The sequence below is a fragment of the Acomys minous genome (genome assembly GCF_964271855.1).
Source record: "Acomys minous genome assembly, chromosome: 17".
In the NCBI taxonomy this organism is placed as follows: domain Eukaryota; kingdom Metazoa; phylum Chordata; class Mammalia; order Rodentia; family Muridae; genus Acomys; species Acomys minous.
Genome location: NC_140500.1, coordinates 55,753,134 through 55,781,118, shown reverse-complemented (window position 1 = coordinate 55,781,118; position 27,985 = coordinate 55,753,134). Strand labels below are relative to the sequence as shown.

Sequence of the window (27,985 nt, the reverse complement as noted above, 5' to 3'; positions counted from 1 at the left end):
GCACCAGGCCACGCCCATTTCATCTGTGGTCCCAGCCCTCCCCTTCCGCCCTCCTCCACTCAGCTAGGTTTCGGTAGTTTCTGTGACCCGGCACTGAGTGTAAGGTGGGCGCGGTTGTGCGCAGGCTCAAACTACAGAGTGCGCATGCGCAATGTGCAACGCAGCGCTCAGGGCGACGTGGCGGGCGGGAGTACGGAAGCCGCTGGGAGAAGCTGCTCTCGCCGCTACTCTGAGCATCATCTCCCTGCTGCGTTGGACCTTCCGCTGGCACCATGTTGAAGAAATTCGACAAGAAGGACGAGGAGTCGGGTAAGAGACCCTTGAAAGGGCTGGGGAGGCCAAACCCTCGCGCACAATCCTGGAACTTTGCTGGGCTTCCTTCTTCCGGGCCTCTGTCAGAACCAGAGCCTAGGCACAAGAGGGGCCAGGGGGGTTGTGCGCAGGTCCATAGCTGTCCTCAGAGAGGGGCATGCTATTCGCGTTCGCCAACTCTGGCCAGGATTGCTGCATGACCTTGTGCGGGTCACATTCCTCTCTGGGCCTCCCTTTGCCCATCTTGTCAGAGGAGGGTCCCAGGGTGGATGTTTCCTTGTATTTCCATCAGACCTCTTGGTATTTGCCAGAGCTGCGTCGGTTCTTTGCCAGTCAATACGTAAGCGATCCTGCAGCTAAGAACCCTGACCGTTTCATTCATTCAATAAAGTACATTTCCTGACCATCAGGCACCTTACAGATCCTGGTCATTGCAGTAGGTAGAGCAAGTGGGACACTCCATGCCTGTAGGAGGAATGTTAGAATGGAGTGGAGGAACCAGACAGTAACCAGATACTCACAAGCATGGTTACTTAGAAATGTGACATCTGCTGCCAGGGAACCTCAGCCACAGGTTAGTTCCTGCTGGCCGTTCCTGGCACATAGACTCACTTACGTTCTGGTTGCAAGAATGACCACACACCGCGGCACCGTGAGAGGCGCAGAAAGGATGCTGGCTGGCTGTCAGGGGATGGTCTGGGGAAGAGAGGAGGTCCCTCAGCAGGGCTTATACACAGACAGAGGAGCCTTGAGTAACACTGGGACAGGATGGAGACTTCCTTCCCTTCCCAGAGTTCGGCGGAATCTTGACATTTAGCGTCCCAGTTTGGGGATGCAACTCAGTTGGTAGGACGCTTGCCTGGCGTGCATGAAGCCCTGTGTTTGATCCGCAGCAAGACATAAGCCAGGAAACGGGGGCAGGGAGATCAGACGCGCAGGATGGTCCTCTGCTACCATCCGAGTTCAAGGCCAGCATGGGCTACATGAGAAAAAGAAGGGAAGAGGTTAACGCAGGGTCCCAGCCTGTAACCAGGTCTTCTGTTCATTGCAGGTGGAGGCTCCAACCCCCTCCAGCACCTGGAGAAGAGTGCGGTCCTCCAAGAGGCAAGTTCCAGCATTCCTGGCTGGCTGGTCAGGAGTGCCTGCCAGCCACGCTGTCAGAATACTAACATACGTAGAGTGATGGTCTTAAAATCCCGGGCCCAGGAAGAAGGGCCTTTGCTCAGTATATTTGCCAAGCATGGCTAGTCAGTAGGGCAGCACAAGCAAAGCCTTTGGGTATGGTTAGGAGACAAGGAAAACAAACTCTTTCCCCTTGAGAATACGTTTATCTGCACTTGGTTATTAATATACTCCGGGGCTCTCCAGGCCCCTCGTGAAGTGAGAGACAGTTCTGGAAGGTAACGGTTGTTTCTTCCCAGGCTCGGGTCTTCAACGAAACTCCTATCAACCCTCGGAAATGTGCCCACATCCTCACCAAGATCCTTTACCTCATAAACCAGGTAGTGAGAGGAGGCTTGGCGGGGAATGCAGGGGGTTGTTAAATGGGGGTGGGGTGGGGGGGTAGGGTGGGGTGGGGTGTACGAGTAAGCTGTGTAATTGGAACCAGCAGTCCATCCTGGGTCCTCTTAAGTTAACAGCTCTTGCTTATTGACTGTCCCTGAATGCTCCAAAGGTCTAGCCTTCTGACCCTGCAGGCTCCAAAGGTCTAGCCTACTGTCTTCCTGTCCAAATCTGAGGCTTTTATGATTACCACAGGGGGAGCACCTGGGGACCACAGAAGCGACCGAGGCTTTCTTTGCCATGACCAAGCTCTTTCAGTCCAATGATGTAAGTAACACCAATGCCTGCATTTCTGGAGATGTGACACCTGTGACAGGGTGGTGGGAGGGCTACCTGTCAGCGCGGTCTGCCTTGCAGAGGCGCCAGGCTTCTCTCGACTCTGCCTCTCCCACTGAGAACGACTGATAGGGTCCTCTCCGTGTCTTTTTCAGCCCACACTCCGTCGCATGTGCTACTTGACCATCAAGGAGATGTCTTGCATCGCAGAGGATGTCATCATTGTTACCAGCAGGCGAGCCTCGGGTGGGGGTGGCTCCTGGTGGGACCCACATGTGCAGGGAAGGGACCTTCGGCGTGTGGCCAGCGCCCTTTCCTCCTAGGCTATGCCGTGCCAGCCTCTAGGGTGCTCTGCTGCCTTCTCACTTCCTTGGCCTCGTTTCCCTTCCTCCTTTCCCTTCAGCACAACCAGCACGGAAGGTTCTGAAAGTCTTTAGTGAGTGCAAAGGAAAAGAAGTTTATGACCAAGTCTGCTGGCCAAGTCCTGGCTTCTGCATCAGCCTGAGTCACTAATGCATAGTCTGTGGTTTTGAAAACTGGGAGTCAGAGCTGGACATGGTGGTGCACACTTGTATGCCCAGCACTTGGTAGAAATAGGAGGATTGCTGCTAGTTTGAATCTACCTGGGCTACATAGCAAGATGTCTCCAAAAAGCAAAATAAAACAAAAACGCACGAGAGCAAAATACCCTGGGCCCCAGTTCTCGTTTCTTCTTGACACTGCTACGCAAGGGTCCATACAGCCATTTTCAGGTACATTGTGGTGACATTTACTGGGGCTGGAGAGATGGCTCCATGGTTAAGAGCACTTGATGTTCTTGCGGAGGACTGAGTATGGTTTCTAGCACCCTGTCAGTAGGCATGTCTCCAGCTGCAGAGGAATCTGATGAGTTGGAGGGCACTGGTAGGCACAGACATCTACACATTACTAAAAATAATAAAAATAAATCTAAAAATAATTTTTTTTAAAGTCAGGCAGTGAAAAAATAAAATAAAATAAAGCCAGGCAGTGGTAGCACGTGCTTTTAATCCTAACCCTTGAGAGGTAGAGACAGGCAGATCTCTTGAGTTTACGGCCAGCCTAGTCTACATCGTGAGTTCCAGGACAGCCTAGGCCACACAGAGAAACCCTGTCTTGGAAAAAAAAAGTGTTTTAGAAAGATGATATAGAATATTTATCAGTCCATGTGTGGTGGGAATATGGAAGCAAACAAGAAAGCCATGGTGTTGTGTGACAAAACTTTCCCTGGGAAGATGAAGCACACACATCTGTTCACGCCAGATAGACCCACGACAGACCAAAGTACGCGTGCCACCAAAGTCCAATTTGGTGAACCATGACTTTTATTCAGGTACTTACATTAATAGGGGTTAGGTGCTACTTAAAGGAGCAGAAACGACTCAAACATAGCTGTATCACCAAAGCCCACCTCAGCGTGGGTGACGGCTCACAAAGTCGGGAGCCTGGAGCGCACTGCACAGCCTGCAGGCAGCTCAGCAGGATGGAGAGTGTCCTTTCCAGTTGTCTCGGTTGGTCTAGACCTCTTCTGGGCAGCTGGTTTGCTCTGAGAAACTTCTGTGCAGCTCAGCTCTTGGTCTGAGAGAGACCCTCAGCTTTTATTGCTTACTCTGGCGGGGAGAGACCTAGGGAATCTGGTTGGTTTTAGGGACTTCCTGAAGCTATTTCCAGCTTACGGAGCTTTCCTGCAGGATGGAAAGCTTCAGTCCTGGAGGAGACTGTTCAACTACGCCTAGCCTCTGCAGCCTCAGGAGTTACAAGCAAATAGCCAGGCGGCTGGGCTGTTACGATGGGCTAACATGGCTTATGGCTGTGGAATGGGCTGGGAAAGCAGGACCGAAGGACAAGCTCTCATCATAAAGGGAGTTTGTCTGCCCCAGAGGGACAGAGGCCAAGGAGAAAGGACAAAGACAGGACACAGAGGATGAGGGAAAGGGGGAGAGGGAGGGGAAGGGAGGACAAAAGCCTGCCTCTGGATAGAGAGGAGACAGACATGGCCTATAGGGAAAACCCATATAGGTGTTTAATTTTAGTAGGGCGTGTTAATTAGGTGAGCCAAAGGGGGCTTTTCGTTGCTGGACTTCAACACTTTGATAGCTGGACCTTGGTAGTCAGCCTCAGGAGGAGGAAGTGGCCAAATAAGGGACTGGACCTTGGGGGCTGGCTTTAGGAATATAGTCTAATGGGTTTTATCAAGGCAGAGGGGATGGGGAGAAGGACAAGGCCTGCAGAGCCATGCTTGGCCACACACAAGCCAGCCAGCATCCCTTCCGGACAATAGCTTGGCTTTGGACCAGAAAAGGCCTCAGAATGTCTAGATTCTGAAGGAGTAAGGTCCAGGCTGAGCAGCTACATGTGAGATGGCCTGCAGACGAGAGTATAGCTCACCAAGAAGCTGCTCTTTCTGGTGCTTTAGGAAGCCTTGAGCTCATGGTGATCCTGTTGCCTGAGATCACAGGTGTGTGCCACTATGCCCGCCTCTGGTTCAAGCTGCTGTTCAGGTTACGGTTTGGCCTGGAGGGGTGAGAGTACAGGGAAACAGTAGTTAGGAGGCAGGGGTGGGGTGGTGTGGAGGACTGGGATGTCCTAGGACCCCGCATGTCAACAGGGTCTCCTTTCCCCGGCAGCCTGACAAAAGACATGACTGGAAAAGAAGATAATTACCGTGGTCCAGCCGTGCGGGCCCTCTGCCAGATCACTGATGTGAGTTCTTCCTCCTCTGCCTGCTTCCCAGCCTCTCAAGTGGGGCCTCATCCCAAGCATACTCTACGTTGTCTGCAGCTCTCAGAATCAGGTGGAGGAGGGTGTGTGTGTGTGTGTCTGTGTGTGTGTGTGTGTCTGTGTGTCTGTGTGTGTGTGTGTGTGTGTGTGTGTGTGTGAGATAGGATCTTCTGAAATGCCTGCATTCCTCCCCGCCCGTCGCTCCCACGCCTGAGCTCACCTTCTCCCACCACAGAGCACCATGCTGCAGGCTGTCGAGCGCTACATGAAGCAAGCGATTGTGGACAAGGTACCCAGTGTCTCCAGCTCTGCCCTCGTGTCTTCCCTGGTACGTAGCTGGGACCGGGGAGTGCAGGGGTGGGCTGAAGGGAGAGTGAAATGTCTGAGAGTCTTGTCAGAAGACACTCGGGGTCCATTGGGAAGAACGGGGGTGACTGAAGTCCTAGAGAAGACCCGTCCCTTACATGGCAGATTGTTAGGGCTGGCATCAGGCGGGGAGAGTGAGGGTGGCAGCCATGCTGTCTGCCCATGGTCTTGGGATCAGGACAGTCAGGAGCCCCTAACTGCATCTGAGAGAGGACAGGGGTGTGACAAGAAGGGCAGCCTTCTTTTTGACCCCTGAGCATGTCCCACTGTCTGCAGCATCTGCTGAAATGCAGCTTTGATGTGGTCAAGCGCTGGGTGAACGAGGCCCAGGAGGCAGCGTCCAGTGATAACATCATGGTGCAGGTGAGAATGATGCTGAAAGCACTCAGGCGCACGACACACCGTCCTTATCCACTCTCCACGAGTGCCGATGGCCTCTGGGCAGGACAGGCTTTCATCCTTTTGTCCCTGGGTGTGGCGAGGTGGGGCCTTGGGAGAAGCAGCCAGGGCAGCACATGGAGTGTGTGGAAGGGTTTATTACTGGGTGCTGCTGAAGTGGCCGAGTGTGTTGAAAGGCAGATGAGAATGTTTTGGAATGCAGGCTGTAGAACCCACCTGGCCCGGGTAGGCCGATGGCCATTGCGGTCCAAACCGTTGCTGAGCAGGCTATGTTACTGACAGGAGGTTTTCATCTGAGAAACTTTCCTCTGTAACCTAAGCCTCCCTCTGAGTCTCAGTTTCTTTGAAAAGTTGGAAGAGCAAGAGTTAAAAGAGAAACTGCAGGTGATGAGGGATGGGAGAGACAGGTTTGTCCCTTTCCTTCAGTGATTGTCATTCTCCTCACTCTTTGCCTGGATCTTGCCTTTGGGGTCAGCAATAATGTTTTAGCACACCTCTAAGGGTCAGAGACACTTAGCCACACGGGCAGTACAAACGCCTGCCATACCTTGGCCCTTGAATGCCAGGAAGAACAGGAAGTGAGCCTGGTAACTTATATCTCTAAAAGTGGCATCCCTGGGCTTCTAGACCTCTAGAGCCAGCTTGGGACAAGCAGGCCAGCCCTCTGGGTGTTGGAAGGGTTTGTGTCCTATGCTCCACAGGACCAGGCTCCTCAGGTCCTGTCCCCAGCTGCTGCTGTGGCTCTTTCTGTTCTGGTGTCTCCTCCCTCATAGTCAGGATGCCTGCAGGGTCCTTGCCAAAATGCTGGTGCAAGTGAGAACATCATGACTGTGGTGTGTCAGCAATACGCTGGTGCTGGTCACGCACAGTGCTTGGGGAAGCTGTTGCAGCCCCTCCATGTGCATGTGATTGCTCTGCTTTTCCTAAACAAGAAGGGTGAAGCCAGAGAGACACGGTGGCCTTGCCAGTGCTGCACAGCAGCAGACCTGGCCTTATGTGTCTGTTTCCCATGCTGCCCCTGTCCTCTAGTACCATGCCCTAGGACTTCTGTACCATGTGCGGAAGAATGACCGCCTGGCCGTGAGTAAGATGATCAGTAAGTTCACCCGGCACGGCCTCAAGTCCCCCTTTGCCTACTGCATGATGATCCGAGTGGCCAGCAAGCAGCTGGAAGAAGAAGACGGCAGGTGAGCATGCTGGTCTCCTGCCAGCTAGGTGATGCCCCCTGCATTGCTGGGCTGTCCCCAACTTCTTGTTGCTGTGTTCTTTTGTAGCCGGGACAGCCCGCTCTTTGACTTCATCGAGAGCTGCCTGCGTAACAAGCATGAGATGGTGGTGTACGAAGCTGCCTCAGCCATTGTCAACCTGCCAGGCTGCAGTGCCAAAGAGCTGGCCCCTGCCGTGTCAGGTCTCTGTACATCTCCTTCCCTGCTGCATGGCTGGCCTGCAGGGCATAGGCCCTGAACCAGAGGTCTTTAGATAGGCCGTGACGTAGGGCTGTCACAGGCATTGCTTTTGAGGTGCAGTGTTTGCAGTTCTATTTCAGTGCTGGAGAGGCAGATGTGGGGTCCATAGTAGCACTGTTGGGCCAGCTGGCTCCAGAGGGGGACCGGGGGTGGGGCTCGAGACCTGTAAAGCTTAGTGTGCTCATGGGGTAGCACTGGGGCTCACAGCAGATTGACTGGCGCTGCTCGCAGCAGGTGGGCAAGCCCTTGTCCTCTGACCTTCTTCTCCAGGCCTCAGCCCTTCTGAAACAAGAATGACCCTCTTGCTGTAGGTGGTAAAGGCTGGATCTGTACAAGCTACTCAGCCTAGTATGAGACACATATATGGACGCAGTCTGTGTGTAACTAAGGAGAACCCGGCAGCTTTGAGTTGTTTCTGTTCTAGCCATCAAAGCACGCCTTGTCCCCCTGCCCTGTGCCAGCACTGGGATGGGAGTAGAGAGTACGCACCCAGGGGCTGAAACCCCAGGAGTTGGTGCAGGCCAGCGGCTGTGTTGAGTTCAAAAAGGGTCTGTGTTGGCTCCACAAGTAGGAGAGAGTGATGAGCATCTAGCCCAGGCCCAGCCCAGAGGTGACAGGAGAGTTGCGGTGATTGCGCTGTTTTTCTAGAGGCCTCCACAGTGGGTAGTAAGCTGGTAGACAGATGGGGTTCCATTGGAAGTTGTAGTTGCCCTTCCTCCTTGGAAACAAACACGTGCATTCACTCACCGTGCAGAGACTCATGTCCTCCTGTGATAGCCCCGTGTTTCCAGAATGATGGAAGACATGAAGTAGAGGCTGTAAAAGCTAGTTATCCTATCTTAAGGAAAATGTTAGTTTTAAAAAATGACAGGAGAATAAAAGCTAAGCTCTAAAGAAAGGAAGTTGATATCCAAAGTACAGTCCCGTTCAAGACTAGGCGTGAACACAGGCTTTAGCTGTGAGCTTTGGGCAGCCAGGTTGAGGGGATGGTGTGGTTCCCAGTAGACACAGTACGGGTCAGCTTTTTGCCACTGTACCAGAGAGAAATAAATTTGGCCCTTGAGGGAGGACTTGGCTCCCTAGCTGGATGCTGAGGGATGCTCCACTGGGTCCTGTGAGCATGGAAGGAGAGAGAGGTGGCTAAGTGCTTAGGCGGCAGCTGTGGACCCTGCTTCCGTCAGGTGCTGCTGACTACTTTAGCTGCTTTGCCACTGTTCCCTGGAGTTGGGAGAATCAGCAGGCTGCCACCCTCTCAGCGGGGACCTAGCATGTGACTGGTGCTTAGTACATAACAACCATTGACACCACGGGGCCCTCGCTGACATGGCTGAGGACAAGGCACTCCTGCTGGCCTCTGCTAGGCAAAAGGCGTGTGTGCGACTGGCCTGAGAGCTTGTTCACCTTTGACCCCACGCTGCTTCCCGGGACCCCAGGTGTTCCACTGCCTGGCACCGAGGGAGCCTGACACGTGTCTGTCCCCACAGTGCTCCAGCTTTTCTGCAGCTCTCCCAAGGCCGCGCTTCGCTACGCCGCCGTGCGCACCCTCAATAAGGTAAGAGTTGGGGGGAGGGGAAGGGAGGAGGGCTGGTCCGTGGTGTCTCTTCCCTGTGAATGGTCTGGCAAAGGGATAGACATGGTCCCCAAAGGATCTCTGGCCAGGCCTAGCCCGGAGGTGAAAGGAGAGTGGGGTGCTGCCCGGTGTGTCTGTCCTCCCTCTGTAGGTGGCCATGAAGCACCCCTCGGCAGTGACTGCCTGCAATCTGGATCTGGAAAACCTGGTCACAGACTCGAACCGCAGCATTGCCACATTGGCCATCACCACCCTCCTCAAGACAGGGAGTGAGAGCAGCATCGACCGCCTTATGAAGCAGATTTCTTCCTTCATGTCAGAGATCTCAGATGAGTTTAAGGTACCAAGTGCCCTCACCGCCTGCGACCCCAAGACAAGGGAGATTCACAACCTGAGGTCCCTTTGGACCTTAAGACTAGTACTTTTGCTGGGCGTGGTGGTGCACGCCTTTAATCCCAGCACTCGGTGGCAGAGACAGGTGATCACTGTGAGTTCGAGGCCAGCCTGATCTACAAAGTGAGTCTAGGACAGCCAAGGCTAACACAGAGAGACCCTGTCTCAAAAAAACAAAAAACAAAAAAACAAAAAAACCCCAACAACAACAACAAAAAAAATGGGCCTGGAGAGATGGCTCAGTGGTTAAGAGCACTGCCTGCTCTTCCAAAGGACCCGGGTTCAATTCCCAGCACCCGCATGGCAGCTCACAGCTGTCTTTGCCTCCAAGATCTGACACCCTCACACCAGCACACCTAAATTAAATAAAATATTTAAAACAAAACAAAAGTACTTTTTAGGTCAGGAAGGGGTTTGCTGATTCACTCCTGACCTTCTCATTGAGCTCTTGCTCTCTGTTCTAGCATTTCAGGAGAGGGGGCAGCAGTGGGGGGGTGGGGGGTGGGGGGTGGGGGGGAGCTTTAACACATGAGCAGACACAGGGAGCAGAACAGGCTAGCACTGCTTACTGACAGGCCTACGACTCTGAGGTTTTCATTGTAAAGAGACATTTGGAAAGGTGGTGGTTTGGATTTTTTCTGCTTTTCTTTTTTTCTTTTTTTGTTTTTTTGAGACAGGGTCTCTCTGTGTTAGCTTTGGCTGTCCTGGACTCACTTTGTAGACCAGGCTGGCCTCTAACTCTGCCTCTACCTCCTGAGTGCTGGGATTAAAGGTGTGTGCCACCACCTTCTGCTTTTCAAATTAAGAAAGATAAGGTCTCCCTATGTAGCCCATGCTGACTTCGAACTCAAGACTCTCCTGCTTTAACCTCTCATTGCTACTGGGGTTACTGGTGTGTATCACCCTACCTGCTTTGTTGTTTTGTTTTTGTTTTTTCTAGCCAGGGCCTCACTCTGTAGCTCAGGCTGACCTGACCTGGAATTCAGTAGAACTCAGGATGGCACCAACCTTCAGGCAGTCCTGCCAAAGCCTCCCAAGTGCTTGAGATTACAGGTGTAGCCCACCATGCCTGGCTTATAGTAATTTTCTTTCTTTTCTTTTTCTCTTCTCTTCTCTTCTCTTCTCTTCCTGTCTTTCTTTCTTTCCCCTCCTCAAGATAGGGTTTCTCTGTGTAGCCCTGGCTGTCCTGAAACTCTTTGCAGACCAAGCTGGTGTCAAACTCACAGAGATCTGCCTGCCTCTGCCTCCCGAGTGCTGGGAATACAGGCATGTGCTGCCATCACCTGGCATATTTTTTTAAACTTTACTTTAAAATAATTCACAGGAGGTTGCAAATAAATAAGAAGGGAGGTCCTGCGCATTTCTGTCAACTCCAATGCCCACACCCCACATAGGCATAGTCTAGTGCCAATGAAGAAACCAGCAACTGTGCCATCTAGAGAGCTTGCGCAGATTTATTTCACTGGTTCTGAGGTGCACATGGGAGGCCTTTCATGCTGGACAGTTAGACTTGGCATCACCCGTGCACTTCATGCCCAGCACTCGTCCCTGACCCTTGGCGGTCACTGCTCATTCCTTATTTTGCACAGTTAGATTGTTTCAGTGTTCTATAAACCGAGGCAGGAAGTGTGTCACTGGAGAGTGTCCGTCAGAGCAGGTAATGGTAGGAACAGTTTCTGCGATAGCAGGAGACGTTCTAGAGCGTGCATAGTGCAATGTGGGCAGAAACCTCCTCTGCCTGCGGGCTGTATGAAGGCACAGCGAGAGGTGGTGTGCTTGGATTTACAAATAACGCTAATCCTTCTGGACAGTGGAGGTTGAGTTTTAGGGGACTTGTATCTCAGAAGACAACTGGCTTAGCAAGCAAGAGGGGTGACATCAGAGCCCTGGAAGGACAAGCCAGTTAAAGAGGAGAAGGAGGATGAACCGCGGGGACTAAGGATGCCTAAGAGACCCTGAGAAGAGAACAGCACGGGATGCCGAGTGAAAATGTGGAAGGCAGCAGGGAAGTGGGTCGGCCAGGGTTTGGGGATGCAGACCCTCACGTAGGCTACTAAGACAGCCTTGGGTGGCCTCAGGACTCTGCCCCAGCACAGAGAGGTGTTCCTCCTGGCTTCTTGCTCGTGTGTTGGACCTAGGGCATGGTCTCGCCTAAGGAGGGACTCTGACATTTAGTGAGCAAGTCTCCAGGACTGTCGGGGGCTGCTGCTCATGTGTGTCTCTATCCCAGGTGGTGGTTGTCCAGGCCATCAGCGCCCTGTGCCAGAAGTATCCTCGCAAACACGCCGTGCTCATGAACTTCCTGTTCACCATGCTAAGGGAAGAGGTAAGTGGGGCCACTGGGATCCTGTGAGCTCTTCTGATGAAGAGAGTGGCCTGGCTGCCAAGACCTGTCTCTTGGTATTAGCTCAGAATACTGTTAAACGGCTGGTTTCCTGGTGCCCTTGGCACTTTAAACTCTATGCACAGGTGATGCAACAGCATAGCTGTTCGTAATTGCAGTAATAACAGATGACTCAGCAGCGCGCACCTGGTCCAGCAGGTGCCCAAGGCCACGCTTGTGCAGAGGGAGGGCGCACGGGTTCTGTTATGAAGTCTGGCATAGAAGGCTGCAGTGCCATTCAGGAGCTCTTGGAAAACTGGTGCTAAAAACATGACATTTGTTCAGGGTTTTGGTATTTTGTTTTATGACCAATCTTTATATAGCTCTGGCTGTCCTGGAACTCACTAATCAGGTTAACCTTGAACTGGCAGAAATCCACCTGTCTTTGCCTCCAGGGTGCTTATCATAAGAAGTAAACTTCTGCTGGGCACAGTGGTGCATGCCTTTGACTCCAGTGCTCTGGAGGCTTACCATGCAAACCTGATGACTTGACTTTAATACCTGGATTCCATGGTAGAAAGAGAGAACCAACTCCTGACAGGTGATCTCTCCTCCATGTTCAGATTGTGTCATGCCTGCACTCACACATATAGTAAACATATACACAAAGTGGTGTGTGTGTGTGTGTGTGTGTGTGTGTGTGTGTGTGTGTGTGTGTATTAAAAGAAGTCCTGGAGAGAGAGCTTAGGAGTACATACTGTTCTTGCAGAGAACCCAACTTTGGACTCATATTTAGCAGCTCATAACTGCCTCTAATTTCAGCTCCAGGGAATTCAACACCATCTTCTGGCCTCTATGAGTATCTGTACTTATGTGTAAATATACACACACACACACACATACACACACATCACATTTTGGAAGAAAAACATAGAAACAAAGAAAAGAGGATTCTGGGAACTGGAGGTGTAGCTCAGTTGTTAGGATGCTTGCCTTGCATCCACAAAGACCTGATTTTGACTCAGTACTGTATAAACTGGGTAGGTGATACATGCCTGTACTTACTATGCCTGTACTGTACCTCCTAGCACTTGAGAGGTAGAAACAAGAAGGTCAGAGCTCAAGGTTATCCTTGGCTACATAGTGATTTGGGGGTTAGCCTGGGATACACTAGACCCGTCATAGAAGAATGGACGCTGAGGCTTAGTGTCACTTGAGTGGAATGACCCGCCTCGGATTACCATGAAGAGCAAGGAGAACACTGTGTGATGTTGGAGCCCAGGCGCCTCTGGCCCTCACACGCATGCTTTGTCTCCTCAGTTTTCTGCCTGCCTCCCAGAAAGCTCCATGCTTGCTGTAGCAGTGAAGGTATGAGTGGCCTTTATGAGGCGCTGTAGCACTCAGACTTGAGAACTTGCCTTGTGCCTGCTGCCATCTGCCATCTAGTCAGAGCAAGTGGCTGGCTGTGCCAGTGGGACTTAAATAGCATTTGAGAGCTGGCCATGGCTGCCTCACCAACTGACTCACTTAGCAGACACACCTTCTTGAGATTGGTTCACCGTGTACCTAACTGGCCTTAAGTCCAAGGTTGTCCTGCCTCAGCATCTTGAATGTGGGATTACAGGCAGGCACCATGCCTGGCTCACATCCCATTTTCTTTGTTCTTCAGAATTACTCATGAGGCAGGCACACGAATGGCTGAGCCCCTTAAAGGTAAAGTGAGGGCACAGATAAATGCATAAAACATTTGCCTCCAAGTCTGATGGCCAGAGACCAGAATTTGATCCCTGAAACTCTGAAAGCAGAAAGAGCTGTGACAGAAAGAGAGAGCTGACATCTACGAGTTGTGCTCTGACTTCCACAGGCCCTAGTGCATGCTCATGAGCACACACAGGCGGGATGGCGCGTATTCTTAGCAGCCCAGCTGCACATTTTGGTGCTGTCACAGTCCACAGAACAGAAAGCTGGCATGGGAAGATGGTGAGGGATCGGATCACTGATCTAAGATCTTCTTTTACATAAATGTATCTACGGGGGTGTTGGGGTATATGCATATGAGTTGGAATTATAGGATTACACAACTATGTCTAGCTCATCTCATAATTTGTAGTTTTAAATTTTTATTTAATTTTGAGTTTTTTGTTTGTTTGTTTTCAAGACAGGGTTTCTCTGTGTAGCCTTGGCTGTCCTGGACTCACTTTGTAGACCAGGCTGGCCTCGAACTCACAGCGATCCACCTGTCTCTGCCTCCCAAGTGCTGGGATTAAAGGCGTGCACCACCACGCCCGGCTTAAAAATTATTTTATCTTTAGTTGTATGTATGTATTTTCAAGCATGTGTGTGTGTGCGCGTGTGCACATGTGTATATAGGTGTGTCTAATGCAATGTCTGTGCAGAGTAGAGCGCCTGTTAGATCCCCTGGAGCTGGAGCTGACTGGCAGCTGTGAGCTGCCTGATGGGGTGCTGAGAACTAATAGCAGGTGCTCTACTCACCAGGCTGTCTCTCCAGCCCCCTTAACATTTTATTTCAGTTAGACCTATTCATTTTATTCTATGGGTGAGTTTTTCTGCGTGTATGTGTGTGCACCATGTGCATGCTTGGCACCCTCAAAGGTCACAAGAGGGCATGAGAGCCCTGGACCTGGAGGTATGGATGGTTGAGTGAGCCAGTGAGTGCTGGGGATCAAGCCTGAGTCTTCTCTGTTGGCAAATACTCCTAACCGCTGAGCCATCTCTCCAGCCCCGGGCTCTGTACATACTAAACACCAGCTCCCATCTTCTGCCTCTTCTGCCCACAATTCTCTCTATGTCTATGAATCTGACTGCTCCAGTTACCTTATTTAAGGGGAGTCATGAAGTGTTCGTCTTTTTCTGTCTCCCTTATTTCACTTATAAATGTCTCTGAGTTTCTTCTGTACTGTAGCATGTATCAGGATTTTCTTCTTTTTCAGTGTTGAGTAATATCCCTTTAAAGTACAGACTACAGTTTGTGAGCACTCAGGTTGCTTCTGTGCTGTCACTGTTGTGATCTGTCCTGTGGCTGGTACCCAGAAGTGGACTGACTGCATCAGATGATAGCTCTGTGCTTGATGTTGTGGCACGCCATCCATTCCACTCGGTGTCTGTGTGGAGAACTAGCTCCCATGGCCTGGCTCCCCATTTCAAGTGAGTGAGCCCGTTAGGTATATAGCCAGCAGGAGTAAAGGAAGAGCCCGTTAGGTATATAGCCAGCAGGAGTAAAGGAAGAGCCCGTTAGGTATATAGCCAACAGGAGTAAAGGAAGAGCCCGTTAGGTATATAGCCAGCAGGAGTAAAGGAAGAGCCCGTTAGGTATATAGCCAACAGGAGTAAAGGAAGAGCCCGTTAGGTATATAGCCAGCAGGAGTAAAGGAAGAAAGCAGCAAACTGCATGTAGACAGTACAACACACAGTCACACACATCACCCTGCAGGAGGATGGGAAAGCTCTGGGGAAGATCAAGACATCTGAGGCCCCTGTGACGCACTGTCTCCTGCTAGGTGAGACTTCCAGTTGGCCGTCCCCACCACACGTGTTCCCACTGTGAGAGAAGCAGTGAGGAGTGTTTTGCTTTGGGAAGATGCCTGTGAATGATTTGCGGAGCTCTCCTTGGGGACACAGTGCTTTTACTCCAAGGTGCTGTTTCACCCTTGGGCTGTATTGCTGCCGACGTTTCCTCTTATCACAGGGCAGATGGCAGTCATCCCTGGACACAAGAAGTCTTGGGAAACAAAACATGCTTGGAGCTGAGGTCGGGTTGGGGTAGGGAGCAGCCCTTCCTCCGGAGCCATCTTAAACAGTTCACTGATATAATGTATCTTACACTCAACAAGAGACATGTCAGCCAGGCGTGGTGGCGCACGCCTTTAATCCCAGCACTCTGGAGGCAGAGGCAGGCAATTGCTGCAAGTTTGAGGCCAGCCTAGTCTACAGAGCGAGTTAAGGACAGCCAAGGCTACACAGAGAAGCCCTGTCTTGAAAAACCAAAAGGAAAAAAAAAGAGAGACTTGGGGTCTGAAGTGTTTCCATTAAACTTTCTCCTCTTATTAGAAGGCTCTAGTGAGCTTCCAGGCAAAGCCTTTGGTTTTATCCAAGAGGCAGAAGACTAGGCTCCTGCTTGCGTCTGTGGAGCAGTGTGTGGGGGCCTGGCTAGGTGCTGGGCCTCAGCAGGTCTCCAGAGGGTGTGAGCCCGTTGCTCAGCTAGAGCTTTGTCGCCGCAGGGTGGCTTTGAGTACAAGCGTGCCATTGTGGACTGCATCATCAGCATCATTGAGGAGAACGAGGAGAGCAAAGAGACGGGGCTGTCACACCTCTGCGAGTTCATAGAGGACTGCGAGTTCACTGTGCTGGCCACCCGCATCCTGCACTTGTTGGGCCAGGAGGGGCCCAAGACCAACAACCCCTCCAAGTACATTCGCTTTATCTACAACCGGGTGGTCTTGGAGCATGAAGAGGTTCGGGCAGGTAAGCCTGAGCTGAGGTGATCCGGGCTCTTGGCTTTTTCTGCAGTGAATTTGCAAAAGTGACCTAAGCCCCCAGGGAACAAGCACACTGGGGACATGGCCTTGTGAGCTGTTGTTTTTACATTGTCAGAAGGATTTTGGATGCCGTCTGAATCAGTGATTTTTTTTTACAATTTATTATTATTTTTAATTTCACTGTATATTGGTGCTTAGAGTTGTTTTTTGAGATAGGGTCTTGTTATACAGTCAAGCTGGCTCATACTTGAAATCCTCCTGCTCCAGCCTTGTGCGTGCTGGGATCACAAGTATGTTCCGTCGTACCTGGCTCTTTTTAAAACAACTTTAGAGATAAAATGTACCATAAAATTTACCTTTTTCTATAAGTCAATGATGTAGCAGCCTACTATCTTGTTTTTGATTCATCTTATTTTCCCTTTTTTGCCCCCCTTAGTTCTGTTCCCCTTGGGCAGATTTTCTTCTTTTGGCAGTTAATCCCTGAGTGATAGGTTATTTTCTCCTGTTTCACTCCCAGGCTTAGCTACAGATGAAGCTGTTCAGGTAAATAGCCTGACAGTGGTGCTAGTGTCTGTGGCCTTACTCAGCCGAAAGCCGCCCCTCGAGCCCTAGGAGAGGACTCGCTGATCTAGCTACCTCTTTCTCCAGTCACTGGAAGAGGAAGTTGGGGCCTGGGTGGTAGCAGGAGCCACTTGGATTGCCCACGCTATTCTAGCATGTTCTAGCCAGCCCACCAGCTCTTGTGTGTGAGTTCCCACCCTGAGCACTGGGTGTCCTCAGCGCTCTGGCAGGTGGGCCTGAGGGGCTGTCAGTGAGTCGTATTTACCTTGGAACCAGGTGCAGTGAGCGCGCTGGCCAAGTTTGGAGCCCAGAATGAAGAGATGTTACCGAGTATCTTGGTGTTACTGAAGAGGTGAGTCTCTGCCCAGAAGCCAGAGTGCGCAACATGGTTCCCTTTGGCCCAGTCCACTTTTTTGGCCCTTTAAAAAAAAAGTTTGTTTAAATGTATTTACTTACTTATTTAGGCGGGATTTCTCTATATAGCCCTGGCCGTCCTAGAACTTGCTATGTGCACCACCATGCCTAGCAAAGATTTCATTTTTTTTAAATCTTATTTATGTGGGTGTTTTTCTTGCATGTTTATTTGTGAACTGTGTGTGTGGTACCTAGTAACTGCTGAGTCCAGAAGAGGGTGTAAGTGTCTTTCCTCTGGGCTCCTCTGTATATTTTGTCTTTTTGTTTGTTTGTTTGTTTGTTTGTTTGTCTGGTCCTGCTAAATGAGACCTTTACTAGGGAGGTGTACCACTGAGCTGCATCAGCCCCTTGTGTTTTATACTGTCATTCAAGAGCCACCACCTACCAGGCATGGTAGCCCACACCTTTAATCCCAGCACTTGAGAGGCAGAGGCAGGTGGATCTCTGAGTTCGAGGCCAGCCTGGTCTACAAAGGGAATCCAGGACAGCCAAGGCTACACAGAGAAACCCTGTCTCAGAAAAGAAAAAAGAGCCACCATCCTTGGCACCGAACTTTAAGAGCTCTGCATTGCCCTGCCATCCCCTTGCAGCCCTGCAGGGTCTCTTTGACCCCATGCTAGGCTCATTTGGGAGTTCCTTGTGTCCCCGCTGCAGGTGTGTGATGGATGATGACAACGAAGTGAGAGACAGAGCCACCTTCTACCTGAATGTCCTGGAGCAGAAGCAAAAGGCTCTCAATGCAAGTTATATCCTCAATGGTAAGTCCTCTCTGCTCCAGGACATCTAAGACCACACACATGCTCCCTGCACTTACACACCAATCTCTTTGGATTGATATGATTTAACCTCAGAGGGCACAGTGTCACGTGGCTTGAACCTGTCGGTGGCAATAGCAAAATAAAGTATTCTTGTGTGTGTTACTCTGGCTTGAGCCCAGGTCCTTGCACATGCTTGGCAAGTTGCCACCACTGTGCTGTTTCCTCAGTCTAAAACTTTTATTATTCGTTTAAGATAGGGTCTCATTGCATAGTTTCGGCTGCCCTTGAATTTATGACAATCCTCTTTGCTCAGTGTCCAGAGTGCAAAACACTCAATAGTAAAATCTTTTAAGCCTGGTGTGATGGCTGATGCCTTCATCCCAGCACTCTGAGGAGGCTGAGGCTGGAGGATGGAGAATTCCAAGTCAGCCTAGGCTACACAGCAAAATGACATCTCAAACAAACACAGTAATAACTAAGATGGAAACTTCTATTGTTATAGAACATTCTGGAGTCACTTTGTAGTTACCTACCTGTCAAAGGAAAGGAAGATGAGGATGGGAGTAAAGCTCAGAGGTTCCATGATTTTCTTAGCATCAACACATCTAGCATTTACAATGGGGGACCCAGGCCTCTGTCTTCCTTAGGCGCGCCAAGCCTGTCTGTCGTGCCAGGCAGGCAGCATGATCTCTTTACTGACTTTAGGTCTGACTGTGTCAATCCCTGGCCTGGAAAGAGCCCTGCAGCAGTATACACTAGAACCATCTGAAAAGCCGTTTGACCTCAAGTCTGTGCCTCTGGCCACCACCCCTATGGCAGAGCAGAGAGCAGGTAAGGTCCTGTTTGTCCCCAAAGCCCATGTGCTTCCCTTGGCTGTAGAATGGACAGTGACAGGTGGGTGTGCAGAAAAGAGAGAGGGAAGAGTAGCCCTTACCACCTCTTGCTTCATGCAGTGGGGATAGTCATGGTGACAAGCTTACTCTTTCCTTGTATGCTTCTCTCAGGGGAGTTGGCATTTATAACATCCAAGTAATAACATGGGGTCAGCAGCACCATGCTGCCTGTGACTAGAGCTGTGGGTCACCAGCTGTGCTTGCTTTTGCAGAAAGCACTGCCACCGCAGCCGTCAAACAGCCAGAGAAAGTGGCAGCCACTCGGCAGGAGATTTTCCAGGGTGAGTAATGGTCTGTATGGTCAGTCGTTAGGTGACTTCAGAGCCTCGGTGGAGTGCCTGCCTGTGTGCTGGGCACCCTGCATTTCAGCCCAGCACCAAGCGTCTTTTAAAGAGAGCGAGAAGTCTATTGGTTCTCCTGAGTGCTGGGTGATGGAGCGTCCTGGGGCTTCTTTTCTGCTGGACTCTGAGTGCTTGTGGCCTGGGTCCCAGGATGTCTGATGGAGTGTAGCTAGAGTCAGAGGCACTGGCACTGTGCTTTTGATTTTTTTTTCAAGACAGGGTTTCTCTGTGTGTATCTCTGCCTGTCCTGGACTCACTATGTAAACCAGGCTGGCCTCGAACTCACAGGGATTCACCTGCTTTTGCCTCCCAAGTGCTGGCATTAAAGGTGTGCGCCACCATGCCAGCCGTGCTTTTGATTCTTTATGTGCTCAGTTGTGTTGCCTTGTAAGGTCTGTCTGCTGTTAAAACACTAGTTTGGAAACATAGACACTAGTGTCAAGAAACTTGAACCCAGCCCTTCTCCAAACCTCTTGTCTTGTATCTGTTCCCCATTGCTGCTGTAACAGTGTCTCAAGCCTTGTGACTGAACATAGCTGCCCAGTGACCACCAGGGAGAAATGTTGCCCTAGAGCAAGAAGCAAGCAGTGTCGAAGCTGTTAGACATCTCTTACAGACTTGGCACGTGCCTCTTCACCTGCATTACTGCTTTCAGCCTATCAGAATACCAGAATTAGCCTGGTTCAGTCATGGTAACCCTGGGCAAGGACCTGCTGTGGTGTGGTAGGGAGGAGTCTTACCCCAGGCCATACTAAAGTTTTCCAAAGAAAGATTTAATTAATTAATTAATTATTTTGGGGGCTAGGGTTGAACCTAGGGCCTAAAGCATACTGGGTATGAGTGCCCTAGCATTGAACTATAGCTCTTGTTATCGTTGTTATGTTGTGAGAACATCTTAATGAGGCGCACAGGTGGCCCTGGATTTACCCTGTACCGTAGGCAGGCTTCGAACTGGATTCCCCTGCTTTGGCCTCCTGAGTAGCTGGGATTACAAGTCCGTGCTACCATGTGTGGTGTTCTGCAGCGTTCTGAAGCAGCTCTTCATTAGGCATCATGGCACTCTCTTGTAATCTCAAGATTCAGCAAGCTGAGGCAGATGGGTCCCAAAGTTGAGGCTAGCCTGCGCTACAGAGTTAGACCCTCCAAAGAAATAGCTCATATTTGGCCCTCTGTCTTAACTGGCCAGGGCCTAGGGTGCGTTGTTCTTCGCCTGAGTTGGCAACTATAACAGTACGCAGCTCAGCCGTGCAGCCTTTTCCTAATCACCACCTTCCTTTAAGAATACTTGCTGAAGGTGGTTATGTGCACATGCTGCTCTAGCAGGGGACCCAAGTTCAGCTCCTGTCACCGTGTCAGGTGGCTAACAGCTATCTCCTCTTGAGAGAAAGAGACAGATGGGTGGTCAGGAACAGGAGAGACAGAGAATCATTGATGAACTAAAGGTCTTTAGATGGATGAGGCCTGGGACATTGGGGTTCCCACTTAGTGCATAAGACAGAAAGGATCTTCCTTTCTTGAACCTTCCAACTTGAACCTGAGCTGAGAGGTGCATGAATGTGCCGAGGACAAGGGAGCAGCCAGTTGGATATGCACATGTCCTCCCTTTCAGGGAGGGTACAGGGCCAGGGGCTTTACTAGAAATCAGCACGAATTGGTGTGGAGATCCAAAAACCAAGTAAATGTGGCCTGTGAATTTCAGAGCAGTTAGCAGCGGTGCCTGAGTTCCAGGGCCTAGGACCCCTCTTCAAGTCCTCACCTGAGCCAGTGGCCCTCACCGAGTCGGAGACTGAGTATGTCATCCGTTGCACCAAACACACCTTCTCTGACCACTTGGTGTTCCAGGTAAGCAGGGCAGCCTGAGGCCCAGGTGGTGAGCGTTCACAGGGTAGAGAAGAACTATGTCCAACCAACTCCATGCCAACCAGGCCAACCAGGCCGAGGGCTGGGTCAGGGGCCTGGGAGCAGGTGGGTGTATGGGGGGGCATATATCCTGGATTTTGCAGCATCTGAACCCCACTCTGCCTTATCCAGTTTGACTGCACAAACACCCTCAATGACCAGACCCTGGAGAATGTCACGGTGCAGATGGAGCCTACCGAGGCATACGAAGTGCTCGCCTATGTGCCTGCCAGGAGCTTGCCCTACAACCAGCCTGGGACCTGCTACACACTGGTGGCTCTGCCCAAGGAAGACCCCACAGCTGGTGAGCGCTCTAGACACGTTCAGGCTCCACAGGAGTTCATGCATCAAGGACGGCACAGAAACACCTTGACTCAGGCATGAGAGAATAATTGCCTAGGCCCAAGTTCTTTTCATATTCTATCTTATTTCATTCTCCCAGCAACTCTGTGAGTAAGTGCTGCCTATTCTTGCTCATAGATGAGGAAACTGAGGCTCAAGTTAGGTGAGTTGTACTAAGTTTAGAATTAAGGCCTGTTTGGTCTTCAGACAAGTTAGTACTCTTTCACTATAGCACCGAGTCCCTGGGAAGACAGGCACAAACACCCAGGCATCTCAAATTCACTTCTCCAGTGATATTACCAGCTTTCTTTTTCCACCATGGACAGTGGCCTCCAGCTGTGGCACAGGCTCAGCCACACTGCATTGTCTCTGTTTTCTTGCCTTTTTCTTTAGACATGTAATTTGAGATTCCTGTCTGTTGTGGTTAATTTACCAGTTTGGCCTAATAATTTTTATTAGACCTATAATTATTATTACGACAGTAATTTCTAACCTGCTAGCAATCAATCAAGACACAGACACCTGTTATATTTTAAAATAGTCTTAGTTAACCTGGGGCAGGGCAGATATTAATCCCCTAAACTACTTCCCATAGTGGGGCAGGTATGGAATCCCTGCCCCATCCCATGCCATCTGCTTCTAATAATTTCTGTCCTCCCATCTATAATTCCAAATACTTGTTAATGTTCTTCCTCTGGGCCAAGTCTCCATCCACGCCAGCCATGTGCTTCTCCTCCGTCTAACCCATGATGGCGAGCCTCCTTCTCCCTTCTCCTGGCTCTCTCAAGATTCTGTCTGTCTCCTCAAGCCTCCCCAGCCCCCCAACCTTAGCCCCGCCTATCCCATTTGCCTTGCCTAGGTGTGATGGCCTGTTATTGGTCAAACAGGTTAGGCTCCAGACAAGGTGGGTCACAGAGACAGCAAGCAGTAATTAGCATCAAAATACATCAGACCAACCTCCCACACCTGTCCTATAAGGCCTTGCCTTCCTTGCCCAGCATGTTACCTGGTACTGATGCTGCCTGAAGGGCAGAACACAGCCATCTGACCGTGAAGGACTTGTCTTCATCCAGCCCTTCTTCTCCACAGTGGCGTGCACGTTCAGCTGTGTGATGAAGTTCACTGTGAAGGACTGTGACCCCAACACTGGAGAGATTGATGAGGAAGGCTATGAGGACGAGTATGTGGTAAGAGGATCGTGTCAGGAACTGGGGGGTGGTTCAGCGGCTGAGACGCTGGGGCGCTTTCAGAGGACTCAACTTCAATTCTTAGCATCCACATAGTAACAAACAACTGTCTGTGACTTCAGGTCCAGGGGTCACATGCCTTCTTCTGGCCTCCACAAGCACTGTGTGATTGTGGCGCACAGACATATTGACACGTGCACGAATTTTTACAGATGCATTTCTGATTATTTTCTTAGGATAAATTCCTAATTGGCTCAAAAGTCAAGCAAGACTTCAATTGCTCTTGTCAAATTACTTTCTATGCTTGGACTTTCTGGATCTGCCAGCTCTTTAAGTAAGGCACGGAGACTTCCTGATATTTGTAGAAGCTGAGGCACTATAGCTGGACAGATTCTCAGCTGTTCTATAGCCTGACTGATTCTGGCCTTCCTGCCCCATGGCCCATTACCTCTCTCTCAGTCTGGGCACCTGTTACCTTCCGGTGTCATGATATCAAATCTTCCTACATCTGATTCCTCTCCCAGAGACCATCTCTCAGCCTGGAAGTCCTGCCTAGACTCTTTATTAAGCCAATCAAAAGGTGAGAGGGGAAGAGTGTTTACAAACTATGAGACAGGTGATGACCATAAAAATAACAGTGTCAAGTCAGGCAGTGGTGGCGCAGCCTTTAATCCCAGCACTTGGGAGGCAGAGGCAGGAGGATTGATGTGAGTTTGAGACCAGTCTGGTCTACACAATGAGTCCAGGACAGTCAAGGCTACACAGAGAAACCCTGTCTCAAAAAAAAAAAAAAAAAAAGAAAGAAAGAAAGAAAGGGGAAAAAAATCAAAGTCCAGACAGTACTGAGCTCTCTGTTGGTTTAGCAATCATCAATTGAAAATGCAAAGACAACCTTCACACAGTGTACAAAAGATTACCCTACCATTTATCTACGTAAACTGGGCCCTCTGCTCTCTGCTAGGCCGAAGAGTCCCCAAGTCACTAGAATGCATCTGACCTTCACCTTGTGTGGGGTAAGGGCCACAGTAGAGAATGGACATTCCAGAGCTAACATGCCTGAGGCAGGGACTGCCTCTGGGGAGCTGAGGTTGAGGCACCCTCACAGTAGTAGTGGCTGTGTGCACTGTAAACTCCTGCAAGAACAGATTTCTGTGAGGATCTGTTAGAAGAATGAACAAAAGAGCCTTTATGTGGGGGCTGGAGACGTGGCTCAGTGGTTAAGAGCACTGGCTGCTCTTCCAGAGGTCCTGAGTTCAATTCCTGGCAACCACATGGTGGCTCACAACCATCTATAATGAGATCTGGTGCCCTCTTCTAGTAATTAGGTATACCTGCAAATAAAGCATCATATATAATAAATAAATAAAATCTTTAAAAAAAAGAGAGAGAGAGCCTTCGTGTGAACACAGTCAGTCCATGCTGGCTGAATGGAAGACCTAACTGTCAAGTTCTCAGCTGAGATGACAGTAGGGTTCAGCCTGTGTTGTGCCTAGAAGACACAGCTGAAGTACAGCATCTGCTGAAGAACTGGCTGCTGCCCGTTGAAAGAGTGGCACTTTGACTGAGACCCTTGCTGGGTCCTGCCGTGGCTTGTTCTGTGTCCTGCAACCCACCATGTGCCCACAGAGGCAGCAGGGAGGAAGGGATAGGCAGATGAATTCACAGCAGAGGCCTAGAAACGTGGGACAGGCCTCTCCTGAATCTAACTTGGGGTCCTTTTCTCCAGCTGGAGGATCTAGAAGTTACTGTGTCTGATCACATCCAAAAAGTCATGAAGGTGAACTTTGAAGCAGCCTGGGATGAAGTCGGGGATGAGTTTGAGAAAGAGGAAACATTCACCCTGTCTACTATCAAGACACTTGAAGGTAAAATGCTGGTGACACCCTCTCTGGCCTGGCTGCCTCCAGAACCCTGGGCTCTACTGTAGCTGGCCTCCCTCTTCCCGCCAAGAGTCCAGGCCGTTCCCAGAGCACCTGCGCTGAGTGGTATAGAAGGGTCCCTGCTTTGGGACTGGGCTTGTGTCTCATTTTGAATGCATACTTAAGTATGTGTGAGGCCCAGGGTTTGACTAGCACCCAACAAAATAAACACACAAAAATACTCATAACACCTGTTGACATCGCTGCGACTTTCCCTTTACAGAGGCTGTGGGCAATATTGTGAAGTTCTTGGGAATGCATCCTTGTGAGAGGTCAGACAAAGTGCCAGAAAACAAGAACACTCACACGCTGCTGCTAGCTGGTAAGAACCATCTCCTGGGATCTGAGTAGCTTACAGGTGGGAAAGCCATTGGGTTTTGTCTGCCCCCATGCAGCCTACGCCACGTGTGCTCCAATAGTCCTGCAGGGCCTTGTCCCTCATCCTATGTCACTGGCTGCAGGGGCTGTGTCGTGATGGCTCAGCAGTTCTCAGTGGCTTCTAGTCTCTTAAAGCAGCCAGTCCATGATCTAGCTGGGGTGCAATGCCATCTCCCCAGCCCCCAGTGTGGTTTTAATGTGAGTTTTTGCATTTTGAATGAAGGTAAGTATCTTCCATTCCTATTTCTTTTTAGTGACTTGTCTGGTGTTCCTTTGTCTAATTATCAACCTTATTGGTTATTCTTTTGATTTTTGTTTTTGTTCTAAGAAGATTGGGTGTGGAGCCCAGCCTGGTAGCTCACCCTGTAATTTCAGCATTTGAGAGGCAGAGACAGGAATGTTTGTGTAAGTTTAAGGCCAGGGGCTAGGCCAAGGGGAAAAAAAAAAAAAAAAAAAGAATGGCTCGGTGGCACTCAGGGAGGCAGGGGCAGGCAGATCTCTGTGAGTTTGAGGCCAGCCTGGTCTACAAAGCTAGTCCAGGATAGCCAGGACTACCCTGTCTCAAAAAACCAAAAAGAAAAGAAAAGAAAAAAAAAAAGGGAAGGTCAGTGGTTAAGAGCACTGGCTGCTCTTCCAAAGGACCCAGGTTCAATTCCCAGCACCCACATGACAGTTCACAACCGTAAGTACGGTTCGTGGGGCTCTGACACCCTCACACACAGACATGCATGCATGAAAAACACCAATGCACATTAAATAAATTTAAAAAAAAATTTTTTTGAGTGACCATCTACATTTTATCTTGGAAAATTCAAACACTAACTGCTCCTTCCCTCTGTCAGAGCACCTGTGCCCACTCTATTCTCTAGAGCATTTTAATGCAAATTATTTTGTAATTCATATGTAAATACTTGATATCCTGTCTTTAACTCAAAAAGGGCCATAGCTTGTGTTGCCGGAGACAGTTGTGGAAATGGAGCTGGCAATGAAACTCAGTGACTGAGGCTAGGCAGATTCCTGCACCAGAATCTGGCTGTGTGGCTCAAGAGTCATTGAATTTTTAAGTAATCCTGCCTCAGCCTTCAGTGAGCCGCACACCTGGCTTTTTTCCTGTGCTGATAACCAGACTCAGGGCCTCTTGCCTGGTGAGCAAGGCAAGTGTTCTACCATATGAGACCCACCCAACCTTGGGTGGGGTGGGTTTTGTTTTGGGGGGGGGGTTGGGCTGTGTTTACACACTGGGTTGGGGAGGTGTTCTTGCTCACAGCTCACTACCGCCAGGCTGGTCCCTCTGGCCTTGATGAGGCAACTAATTCCCCTGGGTCTGTCAAACACCTGCTTTGTGGTTTTCTTTTTAGGGCCCACTGCCTCCTCAGCAGTCTCAGATTCAGCCACCATGTGTGAGCCTCTAATGTGAGATGTAAGCCTTACATAACCAAGCTCCCAGCCACAGGAGCATTCACTCAAGTCTGGCAGGAGCCTGAAATAGTTGCTGCACCCTTCTTCCTTAAGGGTTCTGAGCTCAGAGAAGCAGTGAGATTCGCCCAGGCCCCCAGCTGTGCCTCTGCTGCCTTGAGCAGCTGCCACATGTGTCACCCTTCACACAGCCTCCACAGCCCTCAGCCTCACAGAGCTCTCTCTCTGCTTTCACTCTTTTTCCAGGTGTGTTCCGGGGTGGTCATGACATCCTTGTGCGTTCCCGGCTTCTGCTTTTGGACACAGTGACAATGCAGGTGACAGCCAGAAGCTCAGAGGAGCTGCCAGTAGATATCATCTTGGCATCTGTGGGCTAAAGGACCAGCCTAAGCCCTCGCCTTCTCCAACACTACGTCAGAGTCGCTGCTTCCCTGTGAAGCCGTGGAAACCCTTCCCACACCTATCCACACCAATCAGGAATCAGTACAGATTTTTTTATTCCATCCTATCATTCAGGAATGCTAGAGGAGATTTTGTCACCCTGCCTGCAAGGAGACATCACAAATGAATAAAATGTTCAGACCTTCTTGGATATTTATCCCCAAGGAAGCTGTCTCATCCCTGTACTGTCAGCATGCGCTTCTTGAATAACTGCTTCTGGTGCAGGCGCTGGCTCAGGGCCCACCTCTCCTGGAGGCCTCGCTCACCATGTGGAGCGTGCACATAACCGCTTAGGACTGTGTCAGTGCTGAGCTTAGCATGGGGCTGAAGGCCAGCTGTGTGACAACAGCCAACAGGTTTGATAAGCCACTCATCACCAGGCATTGTAGATGGATGGGCCTCCAAAGCCATGCGGTCCTTCACTGCTGATACCTGAGCAGTTCTGGGCTGGAGGGTCCAGAGTTTCTGCTCTGGGTCAGTCTGCGAGTCTTCCGGCGGGAGTAAGAAACCTAGGGTATGCCTCAAGGGTCTTGGCTTTAAACTCAAAGCAGGTGGTTTTAGTCTGTTGGGAACCCCAGCAGCGCTTGTTCTTAAGAAGTGGACCTCTGTGGGGCTCCTGAGGTGGCTCAGCAGGTAAAGGCACCTGCTAAGACTGATTGTCACACATTTCCCAGACGTTGTCCTCTGGCCTCTTGCACACCTTGTGAGATGCTTGTGCACACACATGCCCATGTTAGAGCATAAGCCGGCACCTTTAGGCCAATCCCATACCCTGAAGAGATGAGGCCACACTGGAGCATAGTTAAGAAGCCCTCCTTGCTGTGGCCTAACAGTACCCCATGGTTTACGTTCCTGCCGCCTCCATGTGCTCATGCCTGCTTTATTGAACTAAATCATCAGATGTAAAGTTTCCTGTCACCCCTAAAAGGTATAGTCAGACTTCTCATTCGTTGGGGGGATTTGCTCAGGGAGACGTCCTGAAGGCTGCTCCCTAAAGACATTTCTCTGCCCCCCACCCTCCAATCCTCCTCTGGGGGCTCTTTGAAGCAGCTGCCCTTGCCTGGCCTCGCTTTCCTTCCAGCCCTTAGTGAAGGGCCTCCAGGCTTTAAGGGAAAGGCCTTCCTTTAAGGCCCCATCTTGCCTAGACCTCCATGATTGTGTTTTCTGCCTAACCCCCTCCCCTTCTGTCCTCACCTGGAGGCCATTCCGTTCTAATAAACCCAACTGAAGCGAACTGTGTCAGCCTCCCTCTGTGAAGACTACTGCTGTTTTTGTTTTATTTAACGGTGTACACACACGAACACGAACACGACACACACACAAAGCAAAAGTTAACAAGAACACAAGGAGGGCCTTCCTGACCCTTAACCAGCTCTGTGTGGAGAGCTAGAAAATCGCATTCTGGTGGCCAGCCATGTTTGAGGGTGACTCGAATGGGTCTTGGAAGGCAGGGCTGGGAAGCAGAAGGCTTCTGGTTTAGAGTCTGGCCTGGCAAGGAGGAGCACGGGATCTCCTGGAGTGCTTGGCTCGGGG

At 50.5% G+C, this 27,985-nt stretch overlaps 2 protein-coding genes across 2 annotated transcripts in view; one reads left to right on the top strand and one right to left on the bottom strand.

Moving 5' to 3' along the window:
• LOC311588705 (pre-mRNA-splicing factor ISY1 homolog) overlaps positions 1 to 27,985 on the bottom strand; it is a 176,236-nt gene that overhangs the window by 84,257 nt on the left and 63,994 nt on the right. The gene's annotated exons all lie outside the window — the stretch shown is intronic.
• Positions 149 to 27,686, top strand: COPG1 (COPI coat complex subunit gamma 1). The gene is made up of 24 exons (XM_084765913.1): positions 149 to 309; positions 1,364 to 1,416; positions 1,734 to 1,814; positions 2,071 to 2,142; positions 2,307 to 2,386; positions 4,797 to 4,872; positions 5,126 to 5,218; positions 5,533 to 5,619; positions 6,685 to 6,842; positions 6,930 to 7,063; positions 8,606 to 8,673; positions 8,843 to 9,031; positions 11,315 to 11,410; positions 15,646 to 15,889; positions 16,741 to 16,816; positions 17,533 to 17,636; positions 18,342 to 18,467; positions 18,742 to 18,810; positions 20,570 to 20,712; positions 20,902 to 21,073; positions 22,201 to 22,298; positions 24,025 to 24,163; positions 24,441 to 24,539; positions 26,258 to 27,686. Exons 1-24 carry the CDS (start codon positions 273 to 275, stop codon positions 26,386 to 26,388), a joined length of 2,625 nt encoding a protein of 874 aa, XP_084622039.1. The 5' UTR covers positions 149 to 272; the 3' UTR covers positions 26,389 to 27,686.

What these genes read in the sequence shown, in the direction of transcription:
- COPG1 (XM_084765913.1), top strand. Translation starts at nt 273, where the DNA reads ATGTTGAAGAAATTCGACAAGAAGGACGAGGAGTCGG. An exon ending in GTGATAACATCATGGTGCAG is followed by an intron (nt 5,620 to 6,684) that starts GTGAGAATGATG and finishes CCTGTCCTCTAG; the next exon opens with TACCATGCCCTAGGACTTCT. An exon ending in CCGTGCGCACCCTCAATAAG is followed by an intron (nt 8,674 to 8,842) that starts GTAAGAGTTGGG and finishes CTCCCTCTGTAG; the next exon opens with GTGGCCATGAAGCACCCCTC.